Source organism: Corvus cornix, chromosome 19, assembly GCF_000738735.6.
Source record: "Corvus cornix cornix isolate S_Up_H32 chromosome 19, ASM73873v5, whole genome shotgun sequence".
NCBI classification, from domain to species: domain Eukaryota; kingdom Metazoa; phylum Chordata; class Aves; order Passeriformes; family Corvidae; genus Corvus; species Corvus cornix.
Window position 1 is genome coordinate 3,361,058 of NC_046348.1, and position 23,906 is coordinate 3,384,963.

General features: G+C 47.4%; 1 protein-coding gene across 14 annotated transcripts in view; it reads right to left on the bottom strand.

Moving 5' to 3' along the window:
• Positions 1-241: 241 nt before the first annotated feature.
• The window catches only part of CLIP2 (CAP-Gly domain containing linker protein 2), a 103,319-nt gene continuing 79,654 nt past the window's right edge, over positions 242-23,906 (bottom strand). For 13 of the 14 annotated variants that reach the window (XM_039562648.1, XM_039562647.1, XM_039562650.1 and 10 more), the window contains 9 exons: positions 22,368-22,472; positions 19,891-20,835; positions 17,340-17,397; positions 15,887-15,970; positions 15,323-15,479; positions 14,667-14,826; positions 13,590-13,775; positions 4,837-4,899; positions 242-4,336 (listed from right to left, as the gene is read on the bottom strand). In XM_039562648.1, the coding sequence (XP_039418582.1) occupies positions 4,325-4,336; positions 4,837-4,899; positions 13,590-13,775; positions 14,667-14,826; positions 15,323-15,479; positions 15,887-15,970; positions 17,340-17,397; positions 19,891-20,835; positions 22,368-22,472 (1,770 nt within the window). In that variant the 3' untranslated portion in view covers positions 242-4,324. The remainder of the gene's footprint in view (positions 4,337-4,836; positions 4,900-13,589; positions 13,776-14,666; positions 14,827-15,322; positions 15,480-15,886; positions 15,971-17,339; positions 17,398-19,890; positions 20,836-22,367; positions 22,473-23,906) is intronic. The other variant, XM_010402547.3, reaches the window with a different exon arrangement.

Genomic DNA, 23,906 nt, shown 5'->3' on the forward strand with positions numbered 1-23,906 from the left:
TGTCCCCACCTCTGGCATGGGGTGCAGAAGAGCAAATGCCACTGTACTCCAGCTCAGCTCATCCCAGGGCAGATCTGCAGCCTCCCAGCCACTTGCAGAGCCCAAACACAGATGGCTCAAGGCCACTGCTGGGGCTCAGGGCAGGGGGAGTGGTGCCACAGCCCTGTGCCCCCAGCGCCTTCCAGCTCATGACAGTTTGTGCATGGCAGAACACCCTGAACATGACCCAGCAGCCCCAGGATGCCCAACTTCTCAGCCACAGAGTTTATTGTTTAGTAGGAGCTCACCACACCAGCAAGCCAGGACAGGGGGATGGTACATGAATACAGATGTGGAGGAGTTACACAGACAGATTTATACAGCTTTTGTACAGAGGAAGAAAATGAATCAAATAACAAAATAGACAGTAGCAGTCAAACCTTTTTTTTGGTCTTTTTTTTTTATATCATACTAACAAAATCTGATAGCCAAAAAATGACTAAGCTACAAAATTGTAATACATAATGTATGGGTAAAAGGTTATCATCCATTTATACATCTAGTATCATCTTTTTTCTGGTAACTTACAGGAGGCCTATAGGATCTTAGTGTATTAATAACTCCCTACAGATAGTGCTGAGCTGCTAAAGCTGCTGAATAACAGAGTACAGGAATTTTTGTTAAGACTTTTACAGTGTCCTTTGCATCATTTTGTTTAATGAAACCCTCATGCATCTCTACTGCAAGCCAGAGGAGCTGCTGGTGGCTGGGGGGAGGCAGGAGCTGTAAGGCCTTGGCTGGCAGCTTGGCACCTGTCATTTCAAGAGCTGTAACACCCGGGCAGTTTGGTACCATCATTCCATAGGGCACCAGCATGGTGCTGGCCCTTGCTCCAGCTCTCTGGATGCTGCAGGAGGGATAAAGCTGACATTCCCAAGCAAGACTGATTCTTTTCCCTTTGGTCTTGAGAGTTAGAGAAGAAATCACTCAGTACTGAGTAGTCTCCATTCCAAAGGCTTTTTCTTTCACTGGATAAGAGTTCAGCTCTCAGCAGAAAAGCATCACTAACTGTCAGGGTAATGCCACTGGCTGTGGGGGTTGCTCCCACAGCCACAGTGGGTCCTTTCCTCAGAGCCCAGGGCTCCCGCAGCATGTCACCTCCTGCTCCCCACCCTGCACCGGTGCTCTGGGCACGATGCTCAGAACCCAGCTCCAGATGGAAAACCAGCATGGCACTTCCAGGCTGGGAGAAAGGCTGGGGAGAGCACAGCCCTCCCTTACCAGCTCTCGGGGATCGAGATAAGGGCAAGGCTGAAGCCAAAGGGGGAGTGAAGGCACAAACAGGCACCAGCCTGGATCAACAACAGGACAAGGGTGCATCAGTGCTCCTGCTACCATGTGCCCCTGGAAATCTCTCCCAAAGAACCAAGCCAGTAAGACCAAGTATCGTGAAGTACTTTATACACCACCACACAGGCAAAAATAGCACTTAAACTTACAAATAAATAGAGGGGCTGGGGAATCTCCTCCTTGTCGTTTCCAAGTGTGTCCCTAGTGTGATCTCTTACCACCTCAGAAGGGCAGCCAGAAGCTGGTGCCTGGGGGAAGCCTGTGCTAATTTTGGAGAGGGAGGAAGTGAGTGAGTCCAACCCCTCCTGGCCACAGGGTTGAGCTGAAGCCCTGATGAGCACACAACAGCATATCCTTGGCGTTGGCGTTGTGGCTGGTCCTGTTTGGAAGCAGCTCCCATGGACCTGCACCCCAGTGGGTGGGGGGCTTCTACCCTCAGCCCTGCAACACAGTGACCACACAGCCGGCACAGAGAGCCAAGCAGTGCCATCAGCTCCTGGCTGATCCTCAGGGACCAGCACAGCCATTTACAGCCAGAAAAGACCATCAACACTAACTTTGAACCTGCTCTGACACATCTGCTCCTGTTCTGCATTGTCTCCCAAGCTGAATGGGAAAAGCCACAGTTCTGAGCTGCTCTCAGGGGATGGTCCTTGGGAACAGGCAGTTGCAGCCTGACAACTTTGGATCTGATTAACAGAACTAAATACATGGTCCCCATAACCACTCGCAGGGGACCCCACTTTGTACAGAGCCAAAGGGAGGTGGAAAACACAGGTATCTCTGCTCTGTAGGTGAAGGCAGCTGGTCACAAGTCACTGTAAGACTCAGAAGGGAAAATAAGTTACAAACCAGAATGGGGTCTCTCTCCTGCAGGTGCCCAGGAAGCCCTGGAAAGCCCAGAGGATCTGCAGACATTACTTCAGAGACCATCCAGCCAACAGGAGCATTTTGGGAAACATCAACCCTAAATTCTTAAAAACAGCAGTGAGGTATTCACTGTTGAGGGCTGTAACAAACAAAGACTCGCTCTGGGACTTTCCAAAATCACTTAGAAGATGAATACTCAACCAGGAGGGTTTTGGAGACCACTCCTACAATCCCTTGGGAAACTCCTAGAGCTAGGCAGAGATGTGGCAATCTTCCTGGTGATTAGTAAGAACTGAAGAAACACTTCTACAAGGCAGGATGGAATCCGACGTGAATTATTTTCAGCCAGTTCGATCCCACCCTCTCCCTCCTGCTACCACGTGCCAGATTTCTGCTGTGATTTCTGACCTGCTTTACCTCCCTGAAGTCCCCTTCCTCTCCCATCCTCCTCTGAAGGACAGGAAATCACCAATCCTGCATCAAATGAGAAGGTTCAATATTCAGCATCATACTCCTCATGGCAAAATTGCAGCCATGAAGCTCAAGTTTTTCCTAGGCTGCTTCTGGCTGCCCATCCTTCAAGGAGCAGGAGTCTGGCAACCCACTAAGAAAAAGTGACACAACTTTGTGGGAAATCAGAGCAAAAAGCAATGGAGCTGATACACCATCATGTTCACCTACCAGGGGTCTGGCTCAGATCTCCTCTCCCATCTTGTCCTTTCACAGATGCCCCATCATAGCACAAGAGCTCATGAAGACTGGAGGAGTTGGGCACTAACTGAGAGAAGCCTGGAAAAAATATTGCTGTGACTGTTCCCTGTGGTACTGAACAGTGAACCTGAGCTGGGCTCTTTCACACCTTTAAGAGCACGTTGTTCCCTTCCTCTGCCCTAGTATCACTTGGGAGCTGTGGTGCAAAGTTAGAGTAAGCCTTGGGAAGAAGGAACAAGATCCTCTGCTGGTACAGTCACAAGAGCTGTGTGGGCTCCAGTCTTGGATTGCCTCTGCTCCAAATACTCACACTCAGGTCATGCAGAGGATTGCTGAAGCCATCAATGTCAGGCTCACAGCGGCACCTTCACCTCATCCACCCCTGGTAGCAGGGGATGGGCATCACACTGAAGAGGCAAAGATGGCTCTGAAAAGCACTGGGCAATCTGCAGTTAGCTGTTAAATTAAACAGGTAAGGAGGGAACCATTTGCTCAAGGCATCTGTCCCACACTGACTGCCCCCAGCATGGAGCTCCAAGGTCAGCAATGCTGAGATCCAGCATCTGTGGAGTCCTGAGTTCAAAACAGACCTGATGAACCCCCCAGGAGTGAGGGGGACCAAGCTGGACAGCTGGCTATGGCACAGGACACCAGCAGGCCTGCTCAGAGATCTCACTGCAAGAAGAAAGGCCAACTACACCCAAGCAAAGTGTGCCTGACCCCAAACTCGGAGCCACCACAGCTTCTTCCCCAAATGGCAGGGGAGAAGAAACAACGTAAATGTCCCTCTGAAATGGGATTATTTCCCACAACATGCTATAATACAAGAACTAAGTGCAGCCTCTGCTCTAAAACAGTGATGTCTTCTGCAAAGGGAGGAGGGGAACATGTCCCCACACCTCTCATTATCAGCCCAGCAGGTTTCACTCACTTGTGCAGGTCCTCATGACACCAGGGTGGGTGGGAGGGAAGGGACAGACCCCATGGGAAGGGTGCAGCCTATGGGCACATGCTTTGAACACGACAGGCAAATCCCTTTGCAGCTCCTGTGGGGTTACTGGGACCCGCTGACACTTCAGCCACAGGTCAGGGCAGCTGTCATCCAGACCACATCAGCTGGTGGGACAAGGGCAGCTCAAACAATACAAATTCCACAGTCAAAACCAATACAAGTAAGAAACCAAACCCAGAGAGGTCTTTCTGCTCCCTCCTGGAACAATGGCCATCTTGGAAAACTGGACTCTGGGATTGTCCTGATTACATCAGTTAGTACATTATAAACATTGTCCTGCTTTAAAGTGAAAATACTGTGTGTGGTCTTTTGGAGGTCCTAAAGCCAGATGTGGTGTTGTTTTTCCTGACTGTGCAGAGGAACTGATACTGGCATGAAATGATCCTTTTCACCTCTTCTCTATCAGAGCTTCTCCTAGAAGAAAACAGATCTTGTTAGGCAAAATGAGGACAAACACAGAGGCTTTTTTTGGAAGAGGCATGGAGTGGGATGCCCACGGCTTTGCCCAGTATGGGTGGATGAAGTCTGCTGTGGGAGGCGAGGATAGCACGTCCCACAAATGCCACCCATATAAAGGGCACAGCAGAAATCTGAGACTGAGCAGGTTCTAGCAGGGGCTGCCAGGAGTAGAGTCACATAGTACTGACCCAGGAGACTATGGGGAAACTCCCTTTGCACTGCACCTCAGTGTGTCCCTCACCACCACCTTCCCCATGGCTTCAAGGAGTGTCTAGTGAGGTTCCCACCACACTTGGGAACTGGAGTTGTGCAAAGCCTCTTGCTTTTGCTGTGGGAATGATACAGTCAAGCTTTGCTGGCAGAACTACCCCCATCCAAGTGCTGTCCCCACCACAGCAGGCAAGAAACCACACAAAGCAGTTAGTGTTCTAAACAACATTCTACTCATAACTTACCTCTTGCTTGTGGGATTTATCCTGCTGGTGAATCCCGTTAGCAGACCCAGAATTTCCAACAGTCTGCAATGGAGAATAGACAACACTTACTGAAGAGAGGCACACATCCTGGTGGTTTTGCTTACAAGGACTGAAATCTGGCAAGACTGTCATGTCCTTCCTTAGCTGCCCACTCCACACAAGGAACAGAGGATGCAAAAATCCCACCCCACTTCTGGCAAGAATCTTCCTGCCCTCTGCATCCTGGCTCAATCCCCACATGCCAGATTGCATCCCTCCCAGCTACCAAACATCCCCCAAGCTCCTTATGGTCACAGACCCACTATTCACCCCAACGCTTAAATACCAAAAAACAAACCCTCAGCCAAGGGCAGTGTTAGCTGCAAAGCACAGCACACTGAACATCCAGCACGTAAAGGACATTTGCCATTCCCCATTTCCCATCTCTGAGGACAAGCCTGGCAACCAGGGGAGGGCTGGTTGTAACCTGCCTTCTCTCAGAGGATGTATTTCTAAATTTGGCCAAACCGGCACAAATTTAGTGGCGCCCAATGTGTGGTTCGAAGGAAAGTGAAAAGCCTGTGCTAATTACATTTTGGTTTGAATTTACTTATTCTGTGCAGGGGTAAAATAGTCACCATGTTGGTTGAGTTCATCATGTCTCTCTGGTTTGATATATTCATGTATTTCTGGTCCGTAGGCTTGTTTAAGGTACTAGTGCCTTGCTGGTCCCTAGGCCTATTTGCCTATCCACAACTTGCTCTGATCTTATCCTTGATAAGGAATTTTTGCAGAGCAGAGACATGAATTCGGATTTCTGTTTTGCTGTGCTCGGTGATAATGATTTATAAGAAGTTGACAGAGGTACAGGCAGCTGTTCAAAGTGTGTATGATAAGTGGTTTCTCCGTCCTAACCCCAGTCCTAGTTTCGGTAGCTTGTTTTGGGAATTTATTAGTAACTGCACCCAGATTGTTAGACGAGGAGGAGACGGGATTTCCCTCCCCTTTAAATTTGATAGGTTATCTTTTGAGAATGTTCAGTTTCCCCTGGATGTTAAAGACACCATCCTCTTGGCATTTAATCTGGTAATCTTCCTCTATATTGATTCGCAGCTTGTCTAGAATAAGAGCTCAGATTTCCAGGGTGACTGCTGAGACACCCGACCAAGAGGTGGAAAATCCTGAGTGGTGTGGGGAGTGGGAGGATATAGGCCAAACCCTGAAGAAATTCTCTGACCCAATGGTTTGCAATTTCCCCCCTGAACAAGTTCCGAAACCAGCTGAGGTGGGGAAATATCTGAAAGAGAAATACAATGACAATTCTAATGAGAACAAGCTCCTTGCAGTATGTTGGGCTTTGGCATATGCCTATCACACACTGCAGCAGATAAGGGTAGAGAGGCAGGAAGATAAATCAGCAAAGCCTGCAGATACCCCAGTCACTCAGGCTGCAGATAAACCAGACAGCAAGCCCAAACCAGATGGAGAGTCTAAGCCACTGACAGTGGCTCCTGTCACGAGGAAAAAGCACACAACCAAAACTGATCGCCCAGTGAAAGATGAGGATGATGCAGGGGAAGGAACCTCAAAAGATGCAGGGGAAGGAACCTCAAAATTACCAACAGACTCAGGCACAGAAACCATTACTGAGTCCATGTCCATAAAGGACCTTCACAGCCTAAGAAAGGATTACACCCGACGGTCCGATGAATCCATAGTAAGTTGGATGGTCCGTATTTGGGATGCGGCAGGTGATGATGTGATGCTGGACGGTGCTGAAGCGAGGCATTTGGGATCCCTGTCACGTGATCCAGCTATCGACCAAGCGATGATAAGGGGGGCTGACTCTGCCAGTGTCTGGAGACGGGTTTTGAATGGTGTGAGGGATAGATATGTGTGTGGAGATGATCTCTGTATGCAGCAAACCCTGTGGAAGACCATAGAACAAGGGATCCAGTGCCTGAGAGAACTAGGGGTGGTAGAGATTGTCTTCACAGATGACCCAGGATTGGGGAGCCCAGACTGGGCCAGAGTTAATCCATTCATGTGGTGAAAACTCATACGGCTGAGGCCACAAGAATACGCTTCTGCTTTAGCAATAATGAAACCAGACTACGGTGCGAATGAGACCATGCAGGATATGGCAGTGAAGCTCCGAGCATATGCAGACTCTGTGCATGGCCCAACACATGCAAGAATCGCAGCTGTGGAAACATGAGTGCAGAAAATGGAAGATAAGATGGAGAAGAATCTCTAGGAATTCAAGCAGGAGATTAAGGAGGAGATCAAAGAGGGCCTTCTCCAAATCTTGACAGTACAGATCAGAGATTCTGATACCAAACACATGTTCCCAAGAAAGTACATCCCACGAAGTGAGCTGTGGGATTTCTTGTGTGACAGTGGGGAAAACATGAGGAAGTGGGGTGGCCAATCTACTTCTGCTCTGGCAGCACGAGTGTGTGAATTGAAGGAGCGCAAGTCTCAGAAAGGAAGTTCTACCAAAAAGGAAGTAGCTCCAGTTGCCTGGCGCCAAACTGCTGGAAATGATGGAAAAGACGATGGCATGTCCAATTCCCATGAAGGAACCTCTAAGATGCAGGCCCAGGGAAAGAAGGATAACCAGGCATAGAGGGGCCCTGCCTCTAGCCAGGTAGAGGCCGGGGAAAACCATGTTTTTTGGACTGTGTGGATTCGTTGGCCTGGTACATCAGAACCACAAAAATATGATGCCTTGGTTGACACTGGTGCACAGTGTACAATAATCCCATCGCAGCATGAAGGGGTAGAATCTGTTTCTATTGCTGGTGTAACAGGTGGATCACAAAATTTGACCCTGGTGGAAGCTGAGGTGAGCCTGACTGGAAATGAGTGGAAGAGACATCTCATTGCGACTGGCCCAGAGGCCCCGTGCATTTTGGGCATAGACTTCCTCCAAAGTGGGTATTTCAGTGGGTATTTCAATATACATATTGGGACTCAAGTGGGCTTTTGGAATAGCTGCTGTGGAGACAAGAGGGCATTAAGCAATTAAACACCTTGTATGGACTATCAGAGAACCCGTCTGCAGTCGGCCTTCTGAAGATGGAAGAACAAAGAGTACCAATTGCTACCTCGACAGTGCATCACCGACAGTACCGGACAACTCGGGATGCTGTGATTCCCATCCACAAGATGATCCGTGAGCTGGAGAGCCAAGGGGTGGTCAGCAAGACCCACTCACCCTTCAACAGCCCCATCTGGCCTGTGCGCAAGTCTGACAGGGAATGGAGATTGACTGTGGACTATCATGCCCTGAATGAAGTGACTCCACCGCTGAGCGCTGCTGTGCCGGACATGTTGGAGCTCCAGTACGAGCTGGAGTCCAAAGCAGCAAAGTGGTACGCCACTACTGACATTGCCAATGCATTTTTCTCCATTCCTCTGGCAAACTGAGTGCTGCCTCAGTTTGCCTTCACCTGGAGGAGTGTGCAGTACACCTGGAACCGACTGCCCCAGGGGTGGAAGCACAGTCCCACCATCTGCCATGGACTGATCCAGGCTGCACTGGAAAAGGGTGAGGCTCCAGAACATCTGCAGTACATTGATGACACCATTGTGTGGGGGAACACCGCAACAGAAGTGTTTGAGAAAGGAGAGAAAATCATCCAAATTCTCCTGGAAGCTGGTTTTGCCATCAAGAAGAGCAAACTCAAAGGACCTGCTCAAGAGATCCAGTTCCTGGGAGTGAAATGGCAAGACGGACGGCATCAGATTCCCACTGAGGTCATCAGTAAGATCACAGCAATGTCTCCACCAACCAACAAGAAGGAAACGAAAGCTTTCCTAGGTGCCATAGGCTTTTGGACGATGCGTATTTGTCCTGGGTTGCAGTGTATTCTATTCCCATCCTCATGAGCTGTTGAAATCAGGTGGGGCAGTGTTTCCTTGCCTCCTCCCCCCAGACTATCTCTCTGTTAATGGCCCATCATTGTCCTGCTGCATGACTCAGAGATAACTCCCTCCGGACTATCTTCTGTTAATGAGCCTAATCAACACTTGGCCTCATGACTCATTACTCCATTGTGAGATGCTCCACCCAGGGGGAGGAACCAAGCATTCCATCACGGATATAATCTGAGACTCTGAACACCAGAGACAACCCTTTCCACTGGATTCCCAGAGGACAGGAGCTACACAGCCACCACTGGACCTGAGGAAGAGCAGATCCTTTTTCTACAGGATCACTGCTCCAGGAGGACCACAGCCACCATTCTACCAGACTGCTACCACCACCCTGATTAACAGGTGTCAGGTTATATCTTGACTGTCAATTTGAACCAGTGTTTTCCTTTAGTTTTTCCTTTTCTTTAATTTCCCCATTAAATTGTTATTCTGACTTGGTGCCTCCTACTGGTTTGTTTTCAAACTAGTACAATATTCCTGAGTACAGCCAGATTGTGAGTCCTCTCTACCTGGTTACCAGATAGAAGAACGATTTCCATTGGGGCCCTGAACAGCAACAAGCTTTTGCCCAAATCAAGCAGGAAATCACTCATGCTGTAGCCCTTGGCCCAGTCAGGACAGGAGCAGAGGTGAAGAACGTGCTCTACTCTGCAGCCAGGAACAATGGTCTGTCCTGGAGCCTCTGGCAGAAGGTGCCTGGTGAGACTCAGGGTCGACCACTGGGATTCTGGAGCCGAAGCTACAGAGGGTCTGAAGCCAACTACACCCCAACAGAGAAGGAAATCTTGGCAGCCTATGAAGGGATCCAAGCCGCCTCAGAGGTAATTGGCACTGAAGCACAGTTGCTTCTGGCACCCCGACTACCGGTGCTGGGGTGGATGTTCAAAGGAAAGGTTCCCTCTACCCACCACGCCACCAATGCCACATGGAGCAAATGGATTGCTCTCATCACACGGAGCGCCTGTATCGGAAAACTGAGTCGCACTGGGATTTTGGAAATAATCAAACACTGGCCTGAAGATGAAAACTTTGGTCTCACTGATGAAGAGGAACAAGAACAAGTAACATGTGCTGAAGAAGCTCCACCATACAACCAGCTGCCATCAGAAGACACACGCTGCACTCTTTTCACTGACGGTTCTTGTTGCATCGTAGGGATGAAATGAAAGTGGAAAGCAGCCGTATGGAACCCCACACGACGGGTTGCAGAAGCTACTGAAGGAGAAGGTGGATCAAGCCAGCTTGCTGAACTCAAAGCTGTTCAACTAGCCCTGGACATAGCTGAAAGAGAGAAGTGGCCAAAGCCACCTCTACACTGATTCATGGATGGTAGCCAATGCTCTGTGGGGATGGCTGGAAAAGTGGGAAAGAGCTAATTGGCAGTGTAGGGGAAAACCAATCTGGGCTACTGAAGAGTGGAAAGATGTCGCTGCCCAAGTAAGAAAGCTGGTTGTGAAAGTCTGCCATGTAGATGCCCATGTCCCCAGGAGTAGGGCTAACGAGGAACACCAAAACAACAAGCAGGTAGATCAGGCTGCAAAGATAGAAGTGTCACAGATAGACTTGGACTGGAAACATAAAGGAGAGCTGTTCCTTGCTCGATGGGCCCATGATGCCTCAGGCCATCAGGGCAGAGATGCCACCTATAAGTGGGCACGAGACCGAGGGGTGGATCTAACCATGGACAGTATCTCCCAGGTTATCCATGATTGTGAGACACGCGCTGCGATCAAGCAGGCCAAGCGGGTGAAGCCCCTGTGGTATGGTGGGCGATGGTCCAAATACAAGTATGGGGAGGCCTGGCAGATTGATTACATCACACTGCCTCAGACCCGCCAAGGCAAGCGCTATGTGCTCACAATGGTAGAAGCCACCACAGGGTGGCTGGAGACCTACCCTGTGCCTCACGCTACTGCCCGGAACACCATCCTGGGCCTGGAAAAGCAAGTCCTTTGGAGGCATGGCACCCCTGAGAGAATTGAATCTGACAATGGGACTCATTTTAAGAACGGCCTTATAAACACCTGGGCTAGAGAACATGGCATTGAATGGGTGTACCATATCCCTTACCATGCACCAGCTGCAGGCAAAGTGGAACGGTGCCATGGATTGTTGAAAACCACCTTAAAGGCACTGGGTGGGGGAACTTTCAAGAATTTGGAACAGCATCTGGCAAAGGCCACCTGGTTAGTTAACACCTGAGGTTCCACCAACAGAGCTGGTCCAGCCCAAGCTGAATCCCTGCATACAGCAGATGGAGATAAGGTCCCAGGAGTGCATGTCAGAGGTCTGTTAGGAAAGACTGTTTGGATTAATTCTGCCTTGAGTACAGACAAACCCATCTGTGGGGTTGTCTTTGCTCAGGGACCTGGTTGCACGTGGTGGGTAGTGCAGAAAGATGGAACAACACGCTGTGTACCACAGGGAGATCTGATTGTTGGGTGAAAACCACCTGTGATGTGGAATGCCTGTGTACCCCTGCTTGCTGAGGGTCACTGTTTGTACGTAGCTGTATATATGTATATATTGATGTGTGTGTGTAAAATTACAATATATTCGTTTGGGCATTGAGCCAATGATATGGGATAAGGGGTGGAATATCTTGGGGTGACTTTATGACATTGTATCCCCTATCGCTGCCCCATGCCCAGAAATTAATGTTGTGCCTTCCTATGCCTTTAAACTGAGCCTGAGAAGGGAGAGAGAAAAGTGTACTTTTTAAAAGCAGTTTGTTTTCATGCTCCGAGGACACAGAGATAAAACCTGTCTGCTTCTGCAGAGCGAGGGTGGGGAAGCAGCCTGCTTGCTTTCCAGCCACCTTTTGGCCAGTTTTTCAGCTCCTTTTCCTCCGGAGAGTTGAACTTTTGTTTTCCTGGGACTTCGTTTTTTTCCCTTTTTCTCTGCTGGGCTGTTTCAACATCAGAATACATCGGGAGGAATTTCCACTGAGGCCTTGGCCCTGGACGGGGGCCCACCACCCCTTCCCAGCTCCAAGGAGGGGGAGAGACTACGGAAGGACTCTGAAATTTTCCCAGGTTTTTCTCTCCACAGTGTGAGGTTTTATTATTTAGCATTATTATTCTTTTCCTGTATGTTTGTTAAATAAATCGTTTTTATCTCTTTCACTTTCCTCTGAGGAAAATTCAATTTTTCCCCAACGTGGTGGGGGAGGGCTGGTTGTAACTTGCCTTCTGTCAGAGGATATATTTCTAAATTTGGCCAAACCAGCACACCTGGCTTTCCACAGTAATCCTCTGCTTCTTTGCACCTTGGATTGTAGGTGAAGACATAATGCTATTCTGTCATATCTCTACATTTTCTTAAGCGTGAATGTATCAAACTTATCTTAGCTGACTCATAAGGTCAGTTCCAACTCCCTTCAGGTAAGATTAGTCATTTGCTAGAACTGGGGAAGAAATAATTACCACCTGCACAGCTTTTGGAGATGGGAATGCAAAAGGGAAGATTTCCCTTTCTCAAGAGACTGTGTATTAAAGCCAGTAGAGAATAACTTTCCCCACCCCTCCTGTAGCTGCCAAGAGATGAGGCTGTCATGATGCATTTGCATTTGACACATAGCAATTGCAGCAGAAGTCACTCTGGAGGTACTGACGGGATTATGGTACATCCTGGACTGCCACAAACATGTCATCCTGACTCCAGCTGTCCTGCCTGCTGCTGGCAGATGCTGCACTGCAGGATATAGAGACTTGTCTGCAACACACAGATGTTCAGTGAGCCAGCAGATTTTTCAGAGTTGCAGTTTTTTACCTTGCACCCTCCTCCTGACCACCTCCCTGCCTGTACCACTGCAATGCAAACAGTGTTTGGTGTATCCAACAGAGACTGTCATGGGAGGAGAAGGCTTGAAACCCCCCAGATTACCTAACACAGCATATCTGCACCTGCATTAGTGAAAAAAAGCTCTCTGCCCATTCTGTGTCTAGTGGCTTGTTCTGTACTACCCTAAGGTGTCTGCTTGTATGCCAGTTGTAATTCATTACTGCAAGAGAAAGACATTTTTCAGCTGAGAATTTAAATGAGCAAGTATAAGAGAAATAATGGTGCATCTGAGCTCCAAAAGCCACGGCCTATTTGCAGACTCAAGAGAAAATACAGCAGAACAAGGACATGAAGCACAAAGCTTGGCAGAAGGGGCAGGTCACTCTGCAGGAGGAATCAGTCAGGGCTGAGACTCCACAGGTACGAGATGGAAAAGCCAAATGTTGAGAGTCAAGCTATTTCCACCCTTCAGTTTCATAAAGAAGGATGTAAGGCAACAGAAGCAGCTTTTCTTTAGTCAAAATAAACAAAGGGACATCAGAGGAAGTTGGGGAGAGAAGACAGAAACTGGAGTGGGAACATTCACAGTCCATCAGCAAACTCACATCAGACACCAAGGTGGTAAGAGAGCTCGTAAGAGAAATGGAAAACATTTTCCCAGAGTCACCTGCAAAGTTCCTTCTTAGGGACTGCACAGATAAACCTCTCAAAGAAGAGGGATGTCAGAAAAATCTCAACTTCCATGTTATGGACACATGCAGCCAGACAATACTGTACACATAAAGAACAGTTACTCACAGTGCAACTTCCCCAAAACCCCATGTCTAGCAACCATTCTCTGGAGCACAAAGGGATCTGTGATTACCAACTAGCAGGGATTTTATAGCATTAGGCTACATCTGACAGAACAAGGCCTTGTCAGGTTGCACCCAAAGAGAGGACCCAGTTGATGGTATCACTCCCTGAACATAGGGCAAGATTCCGGGGGATTGATGAGGGCTGAGCAACCCTGTTTGCTGATGTTCTACCTGTGTTTTCTCAGAGGAGAGTCTCATTGCTTCCATAAGCTTCTCCATCTGGTGTCCCTGCTCCAGCGCGTTGCGCAGCACATCCTCCGTGCTGACGAGCCGGTGCTGCAGCCGGATCACTTCCGACTCCGAAGAGGGGTCGATCAGGGAGTATCGCCGCTGGTCTGTTACTGACTTCTCCTTGTCCTTAAGACAGCAAAGGGAAAATAGGAGCATTTTACATCAAAACCAATAGCTGCAGAAACTCAAGGTAGAAATCCACATAACTCCTAGAACTACATCAGCAGATGGGGCAGAGCACAGCTTGCATCAAGGGACCAGTTTGTTCCCAGCAGTTCAAATCAATTATTCACATTTCAACCACTGGAGGACGCAGAAGTACATGGGAATTAGAGGACACTGCTTATTCTTGGATCAGAGTGTGTGTAAAACGCGGGGGGGGTAGCTGAACGACTTTCAGTTTCTCCCATAAATTGTAACCCTATTTATCCATGGATCTAAAACCTGTGGGAACAGAAAAACACTGGAGAAGGACATAGCAGTCTACAACTTCCTCTCGACGGAAAGCAGAGAGGCACATAGCAATCTCTGCTCTCTGTGACCGGGGACAGGACCTAGGGAATGGCTAGAGCTGTGTCAGGGGAAGTTTAGGTTGGGTATCAGGAAAAGGTTCTTCCTCCAGAGGGTGCTGGGCACTGCCCAGGCTCCCCAGGGAATGGGCACGGCCCCAAGGCTGCCAGAGCTCCAGGAGCGTTTGGACAACGCTGCCAAGCACAGGGATTGTTGGGTGTCCTGTGCAGGGCCAGGAGTTGGACTTGATGATCCTTGTGGCCCTTCCAACTCGGGACATTCTGTGATTATATGACACATGGACATCTTTGCTGCTTAATGAGATGCTGCTTAGCCAGGCCACAGCTCAGTCGTTGTCAAGAGACTTCCCATCAGATGTTCAGCAGCACAAAAGAAAACACAAAGACCTGGAGCAAGAGTGAAGGGCTCAGACCCTCCCCCCCTCCTCAGCAGTATAGAGCCCTGCAGCCTCCAGGCCATGCCCAGGAGGGGTTTTAGTGCCCTCACCAGCACAACCAGTTTCTCTCGAAGCCCCTTGATGTCATCTTTGAGCTTCTGTTCCTTCAGCCGCCACTCAGCTTTGTGCACTTCCCGGCTGAGGTCCCGCTCCGGCCCCGGCGAGTGCCGGTTTGCCTCCAGTAACAGCGCTCTCAGCTCGTTCAGGCTCCTGGAAGCAGCAGCAGGAAGAGATGAAGAAGTTTCCAGAGCCCACACCACCACTGGAGTCCTGCTGTGCTCCCTCCCACCTTTGCTACAGATCCAAAGAAAGGCCAGCGAGCAAATCTGACCCAACTCCCACCACTCTTTCCTTGTTGCACTTTGCCAGCTCTGAGATTGCGACCTGCACAAGGCACTGCTTGGGAGCAGGGCAGCAGCCAGCTTGGCTGGCTTGTAGATTACTTCATTCAGCATCTACACGGGTACTGAGCTGTCTTGCTGCTCCTGGCAAGCAGCGAAAGGACAGTGCATTTTGAGAATTCACAGCCTGTAATTCTAACCAAACTCACACAGCAGCGTCTCTAAAGAACGGGAAAGCTGTGGGCTGGATTTCAACAATGCAACTCTACATTTCTTCTGGTGGTTGATTACAGCACCCAGAAGGAACACGAATATACAAAGAGCCCCTGTGTCTCCAGCTCTGTCCTCCAGACCTGCACACCGACCTTTCCTTCTTGAGCAGCTCCTGGCTAATCAGGACCAGTTGCCCTGAGGCATCATGTGTTTTCTTGGTCAAGGCTTCCAGTTCCCCTTCCAACCTCTTCTTTTCTTTGAACACCGAATCAGCCTTCTTTTCTGCTGTTTTGCATTTATTTTCCAAAGCTATGAGAAGCAGAGGATTCAGGGGAAGAAAGTTCACTTAGTCCTTTACTTATATTCCTGCTTTTTGCCTTTTCCCAATCCCTACTCCTAAAAGCACAGATCTAATTAGTTCTTGGTCTGGCTGTAGTTAAGGGGAGATCTTGGAAACAACACACCCAGCTCCACTGACTTCTGCCTCATTAGCTTAACACATAAACAAGCCCAAACCCTCCCTCACAGGACACAAATGTCTTCTGCAGTTTGTGTTCAATTCCTGAATTAATTTTTATCAGCAATATCTATTAAAAAAATAGCAGCATCATGTTTTACATCAGCCTATTTCAGCTCTGGGCTCTTGTTCAACACCAGTGCATAGGACAAGCAGGGAAACATTTCATTCCCACCAACACTGGATTAGGGAAACTTACCACTTACTTGGGCCCTTAGAGTTTCAGTCTGGGTCACCAGGGATGACACCTCTTTGTCTCTTTTACTCAGCTTGTCTTGGAGGTCTGTGAGGGAATGAAAAGACAAAGATTAGAGGGTTGGAAAATGCTTTGTGCAAATTGGGAAGGTGTCAGGTGCACAGCGTGGGTCAGGGTGCACCAGGCACCACGGTTGTACACTCCTGTTGGCAGAGAAGCAGCTGGAGATACTGCATTTCACCACACTTGGAGGTGGGATACACACTGGGAAGTTGAATCAGACAGGGTTAAGAAAGCAACCACAAAGGAGGAGGGGGAAAAGGGAATAAAACATTTTAAAAAAACCAAAAGGAGCTTTTAGCACATTTCTTTGCATCACCTCCTACAGTGGAAGACAGAGACTGCTTCAAAAACATGTTTTCTGGAACTGATGTATTTCCATGCTCAGAGCTATAGATCTGAAGTCTGATGCTTTTGTGGCTCAGATCTGACCTGGTTGTTTTCAGCACATCTTTCTGGGGTTTATTCAGTGTGGAAACAATGTACACACAGACTGAGTGGCCATTCAGAGCAGTGGCTGCTGGATCTAGTTAAGCTCTACTGTCACTAGCCAGGAATTACCTGTCAGTCAGCAAACAATTTGGTGTTGGAACATAGAGTAGTTTGGTTTGGAAAGGAACTTAAAGATCATCTTGTTCCACCCACCCTGCTTTGGGCAGGGACACCTTCCACTAGACCAGGCTGCTCCAAGCCCTGCCCAGCCTGGCCTTGGACACTTCCAGGGATGGGATATAATAAGAATGTGTTCTACATAATCCCATACCTGCAAAGACAGATGAGGCTTATGGACAATGCCTGGCTTGCACTGAGGGCAACAGAAATAGGACAAAACACCTCTGAATCCAGCTCTGCTATTGCTCAGACTCAGTGTTACAGCTCACCCTCTATGAAGGGGCTGAGTGTAGCTCAAGCTGAAATACACTTTGTACAAAGTTTTCTGAGTGCATAAGTTTCACCTTTTGTTAAAAGGATGGATTTAATTTATAGTAAACTTAATAAAAAGTAACTATCATTATTTGAAGTCAGTCACATTAATATCTACCATTATCACTCCTCTCCTGTGAACAAATAACATTTAATGTCTGAATTTTACCTGCTGTAAAAATCAGTGATGGAATGGAAATGCATCAATTTCCACAGGTCTGTCTGCAACCTGCACCATCTGTTTGGAGAATGTCTAATACAGGTAAAAACATCCATCCCTGCATATGCTCAGCTTGATTAGAGGGAAAAAACAAAGCCAGACAACAAATGTCATCCAGCAAATTTTGACAGATGAAACGACTTCCTAAACCCCTTCCATGCAGCCATCCCTGCAAGAGCAGAAAGTTAGAGGAAGAGAAAGCATACAAGTCACTAGAACAGGGTGTTCCAAGTAAAAATAGGAGCTTCATACCTTCCATAGTCTGCTTCATCTTTATCTTCTCTTCTGAAATATCATTAGTCTCAATCATCTGGAATAAATGTAGAATATGATAAATAATAAACCAATCCTTTACCCAAAGATTCAAAGCAAAGTTAACAACCACAAAACCCCATCCAAAGCAAAAAGTATCCAGTGTCCAAGTTAGGATGTTTTACATCCTTCCCAAGAGGGAAATAAAGGCTTTTTTGAGGAGCCACTTGTTCCGCTGGGTACTACTGAGGCTGACCAGAGTGCCCACACACAACCTGCAGTTGAGCACAACAGCAGGATTCACCCAGGAGGGAACAGAGCTCAGGTTTTTCCCCACAAGTTCTGATTCCAGCTCTGCACATTCAGAATTTGTGCAGAGGGACGGAAGAGCTGCTGTCCCTCGGACCAGGCATCTCTGGTCAATCACAGCAAATATCCAACTGCAAATGCTCTCCAGCATGCAACTTGAGACCTACCAGTCAACAAGTTCCTCAACTTCTGTGGAAGCTAGCTGTGCCCAAAGTTATAAAAACCTTGATAAAATAATAATTTATTAGAGAACTAATGCATTCATAAAAATAATAACAGGCAAATGCCAGGTCCATACAGAGGATTCTGCTTTTTTCCCCCCACCCTCTTTTCTATATTGCAACGAAAAGCCAGAGACTGCAGAGCTTTCAATGCCAAGCTTTCCGTGCAGAGGCTACAACTGAGCCCTTCATGCCTCTTCCCATCCAGCAGCCTTTGTTGGAACCTCAGCACCAGACCCAGCAGTTGCTGTGGCCACCACAGCCAAGAGCCCCAAGGTCAGTTCCCTAAAGTCTGGGCTGTGGGACGAGTCAAACAGAAGCACGACCACCCCCAGAGGAGAAATATGTTTCCTGACATACTTTTGGTATGGAAAAAACTATTTGACTACTCCAGGGAAGCACAGTTGTGGTTCTCACTTGAAGGTCTAGGAAAGACTGTCACAAGACACCTTTGCGTGTTTAAAATACTTGGACAGTGAATACCACAGTGACTTTAAATTAACTAAGACAATTTAAGATAGAACTTGCCCCATGATACTCGAAGGCTTTCAACCATGCATTTCTTCCCATATTCTCCTGGTTTTAATTGACACATAGTTGAAATAATTACTTCAAGACTTCCCCGGTTCTAAACCAGTATTAATATCTCCCAGAGCCCTTCTATTTATCTAAAGGGCTCTGGAACAAGCCTCCAGTTTCTTCTTTTCCATTCATTCCTGTTTGAATATTGACAATAATGTGTTACATGTTGTAGTAACAACCCCCTTTTCCCAGGGTCCTGGCTGTACTTATTGTTCCCAACTGTCCTTACTAGATGAAACATGCTAGAGCAACCCTTCACACACTATTAATGCTGGAGATTCCTCCTTGGCCTTTGCCTCTATTGTCCTCAGTGTGCCTGTTTCCAAGGTGTGAACTTCTGACTTAGACAACATGGAATTCATGGGCTTGACTTTGCTGCCTGGAGGTACAACTGGTTTCAGTGGGGCTGTTCACGTTGGGAAATTAAACGCAAGCATTGAATTCATTGGCACCTCTGTCTGGAACAGAAACTACATCACCAGTGAAATTTCAACAGAGTATTCTTAAAATGTACGCTTTTTACAGCTTATTTTAATTTTCTGCATCCCCACAGGATGTAAATTGGATTTTTCCTCATTTCTCATGCAAAATCCAAACACAAATAGGGGCTCAGCCCAGAGCCATGAGTAGCAATCTCCCCTCTCACTACAGTGCAGAACCAGCCACAATTCCCTGTGCCATGCACAAAAGTGGGATGATCCATCCTGTGGCAAATAGTCCAAAAAAAAAAAAAAAAGGATGACTTAAGGAGACACAAAGGCCACAATAAATTCATATTACTGCTATTATTTCAGCCTTCCCTGGTCTCATATTTAATCAGGCATTTTATTTCCCCAGCCTGGTGCCATTCTGACCCTTGCTGGCAGCTTTTCCCCTATAATCCTCAACATCAGCATTTCCCTGTCTCCCATATGTGCTGTGAAGCCCCTGTCCTGCTGCTGGCACACTCCCACCCCATCCCACAGTTCAGCCACTCACTGCACCTCTCAAACCCTGCTCCAAGCACTGAGCAAGGTTAAATCTTTTTCCACCCTATCCTCCTACCACCCCTAAAGAGTCTTGGCCAATAGCACACCAAGACTGCTGCAGCTCCTTGGAGAAACACAACTGTATTGTAGGAATGATGGTTTTTCCAGCTCAGAACACTGCTTGCTCAGATTGAGAGCCCACCCTGGCAAACCACGACAGCCCTACTTTGCTGCCACAGCAGCCTCCAAGCTCAGATGTGGCCCCACTTGCTCTTTTTTCCTAGTTGTCCCACTGTACTGGCTTTCTAGAGTAGAAAGACACCTTCAGCATGGAGATGCAGTGCAGAAAGAGCCCTGTCAGTGGAAGGAAAAGACATCCAGATATTTGAGGCCTCAGAAAACTGCACAAGGCAGCGGCTGAGGGGTTACCAACAGTGATAATAAACAAGCCAAATGACCCCAAAGTCATACATTTGCATGCTGAGAAGGATGCAGGGCCTCCATGGACTGCAGCTTGTTCTCTAAGACAAGCACTTTTTCCTGCAGTCTTTGGATCTCCTGTTTGCTGTGGGCTTCTGTTTTCTGTAACGTTTCATAGTCCAACATCTTCTTTTCAGCCAAAGATATCTGCTCTTTCAAGAAAGCTATTGCTTGTGTCTGATCTGTGTATTCACCATGAAGTTTCTCCAGTTCATGCACCCTCAGCTCAGCATCTCGACACTTGTCCTTCACATCTTGGAGTTCAAGAAGGTGCTGACTGCTTTTGGTTTCCATTTGCATTTTCCAGTTGCTGTTGCTTTTTTCCACTTCATCCAAAGCCTCCTGCAGCTTCAGTTTGAGACTCTCTTTCTCCTTTATATGGACAGCTGTCTCAATGTCGTGCTTTGCTTTCAGGTTCTCCAACTCAAGCTGGTGCTCCAACTTTATACTCTCCACCACTGCCTTCAGCTCCACGATCTCCTTGTGCTGGGTGTCAGGGCCTGAGTTGAGTGTGGCTTTCAGGTCCTCCAGAGACTTCTGGTGGTCAGAAGCTAACGTGTCCAACTTGGACTTCCAGTTGTCCATGAGCCCCATGTTCTCGTTAGTGGCTTGCTGAACCTTATGCTTTAGGTCAACAATCTCCTGTGAGTACTTCTCATTGACAGATTTCAGCTTCTCCATCTCCTGCTGGTACTTCTTTAGTGTCTTTTCGTACTTCTCCTTCAGCTGGCTGCTTTCCTTCTGATGCTCCTTGTTGGCAGACAGCAGCTGATCCCGCAGCCGAAGAGCCTCCGACTGCAAGCCCAGGTTATGCTCAGGGGTCTCTGCCTGGTGGGAGCTCCGGAGGCACTGCCGGAGCTCATCCACCTCGCTGCGCCTGAGGCTCAGCTCCTCCTCCAGCTGCAGGATTCTGGACTTCTCGGCCACTGTGGTTAACTGCAACACAACAGAGAACACAAAGTCAGCGCACCTCTCCTCGCTGCATCCTTCCCCTTTAGTAAGCGTGCTCCAGTGGAAGTAAATCCAAAGTACGTTAGTCAAAGTTCAAATAACGAGGTAAAGAACACCCGGTACCTTCCAACCTGAGCACAGTTTTGCACCAGGGTAAGCAGCACCGACAACTCACGGTTATGTCTGTGCCAATTGCAATTTATTTTTCCTAATACAAATCTCTTGCTTTCCACAGAAAAACATCTTGGAAATAACCCTTGAAATTCACTAGGGAGCAACAGTGGTTTATGAAAAATAATGTCCTGGAAGGGCATTATGTTTCCAGATCAGGCATCTTGCCAGATGATGCACAGAGGAGATGTGACTGCACATGCAGGAATTTCACAAGCATCAAAACCAGCATTAAGCATATCATGTTTCCTTTATTGCTCAGCAATCCTCAGCCTGCAGACCTCTCTTCTGTAATGGAATTTGTTTACCCTGGTGTAAAAAGGAAAAGGGATTTTTACACGTGAGTACTTGTTAGAGTTTATTAGCAAAGTCAAAATAACAAAGGAGGCTAGAGGATGCAAGACAATAAATCTGGCCATGGTGCACATTGAGCTTAAGGGCTATGGATCCATGTTTTGTAATCTGAATGTAACCTGGCAGGGCTGAACTCCCTGCAAGTCACAGGGAGTTCAGGGTGCTGAAGCTATGGATGGAGAAGAGGATGAAATATTAGAAAAAGGCAACAGAAAGAAGGAAACTGAGCCAAACCCCAAGAGATCAATTCCACTCCATTTCAATCGCCATTTCCCCAGCAGCCATCAGCCCAGGAGGCTGGTGGTCATTATTTTAGATGGGCACAGGGGGCTTCAAATCATCCACACTTTTTAGAGACCCTCACATTTGTGTTTTCTACAGCTCTCAAACCCATTGCTGCTCACTGCAACAAATTTGCTGCTTCCCACACCACACCAGCATGAAAAAGCCCTTTCCACATCTGGCCTGCCTTTAGGATTCCTCCGGGCAACCTGTCCTGCTGCAGGCAGAGCCAAGAATCAGAGTGGGCCCACCTGCATTCACCAGGACCTTCCACTTCAGATGGCAGCTCCCACAACTGGCAGGGGAGACTGAAATGTTGATTGCAATGTTATTTCCTCTTACAGCCTGGGGGGGGGGGCCTCAAGCAGAATGAATTCTGCAGGGTGTGGATATTGCTGGGATATGCTAATTGAAAAATGAATTGTGACGAGCTCATGTGTCAGATGGTGGCATGGGGCAGAGAAGCAAACTCAATCTGAGAAACAAGTTCCCCACACGAGAAGCAAAGCTAGAAATCACATTGTACCACTATTTCTGGGAAAGAGAGCAAATAAAAATTAAAAAAAAAAAAAAAAATCAGGGAAGCTTAAGTTCAAGCCAAAATCAATCAACCCCACAAAAACCAAAAGAAAGAAACCCAAAGCAAGGCATCATGAGCACCAAGGCAGGGCAAGCACTGTCTGCAGGCAGGGCAAGTGGGGGTCCATTACCCTGGTGTCCTCTAATTCTCTGAGGAGTTTTTCAGCCTGTGCCTTCTCAAACAGCAGGCTCTGCTCGAGCTCCCGTATTCGGGCATGCTCCAACTGCGTCTGAGTCTGGTCACACAGAGGGGAAAAAAGAACAGTGGAGATGGGAGTAGGGGAAGGGAGGGAAAGAGAGAAAGAGGAAAAGAGAAGGCTGCAACATCATCTCCAGCGTACAAGACAAGGAAAGGCAGTTCACAACAGGAAGAGAATAAAGATCCAAACAAGGAGGAAAAATCCAACCAAACAGAAAATGGTCCCTACGGGATTTTACATGGTACTCATAGTGGTTCTTCAGAAGAAAATTGAATCTGTGATGGGAAAATATCCTTCTGCATTAGAAACCTGCATCAGTGTTTTCCTGCATCAGCTGAAGACACTTCCTAAAAAGCAAAGCTCCCACCAGTACAAGGCCCTTGTACACAAAGAGAATGCAAAGACATTGCAATGATTCTCCACATCTTTCCTAAAGAAGAATCACAAGGTAGAGTGAAAAGAGTTGGAAGTTTCCATCCTCTTTTTGCTCTGGAGACAGTGTGAATCCTACACTAAGTGGGGAAGAAAAAGTAGGTCAGACTGTACATGACATGTTGTAAAACCAAAAATACACGGCAGTGAAGCAGTCAGGGAACTGAGATACCAAACTGTTCTATAAATCAGTGCTTTGGGTTTGAATAGGCCTGACATGAATTTCAAATCGATTTTTGTACAGTAAGAGTCTACTAATTTTGGCACAAGAACACAGAACTTTTTTGGTTGGTTGGTTTTGGGACTTTTGGTTGGTTGGTTGGTGGTTTGTTTTCAAGGGGTTTTTTCTGACAAATAACTCAACTAAGCACAAGAAGTTCACATGATCTACCCAAATCCAGGAGCACTGGCTCTGGGCATTCCTTTAGTGCCCTTCACTTTTAAAGCTGAAGTACCACAAAGCTGCACTTGGTGGCAAAGCTCAGCACTCCACAATCACCACTGTAGTATCATGTAAAATTCGCTATAAATAAAAGAAGAGAGGAAAGTGCATGCACACTCTGGCCTTCACATTTTTTTAGCTTACAAACCCCACATCTTCCTTTGAATTAAACTTAATTAATCTACCAAATAAAAAACTTAATCTAGCAAAAAGCAAACAAACCTGCTCAGAACCATTTTTTGCCCTTCATTTCCCATATAATTATTTGCTTCCCCCCCTCTTTCTATTTGAGCCAGTTTTCAGGATTTTCTGCCCTTCCCTACAATAAAGCAAGGCTTGGCTAGTTGTGTACAAATGATAGAAACTGAAGTTAAAAAAAATCCACATTTTATGCTTGCAAAATATCACTGTACATGTATTCATAGATGGTGACATAACTGCCAGTTATATTCAGATGGCTCTGTATTTTATGTGCCTTGTTGGACCCCTGAAGGAGGGGGGCAAAAACACGTGGATTCAAGAGCTCAAATATTATCAAAATCCCAAATTATATAACTTAAGTGCAAAAGTTGGCTGATTGCATCCTTAAAAAAAAA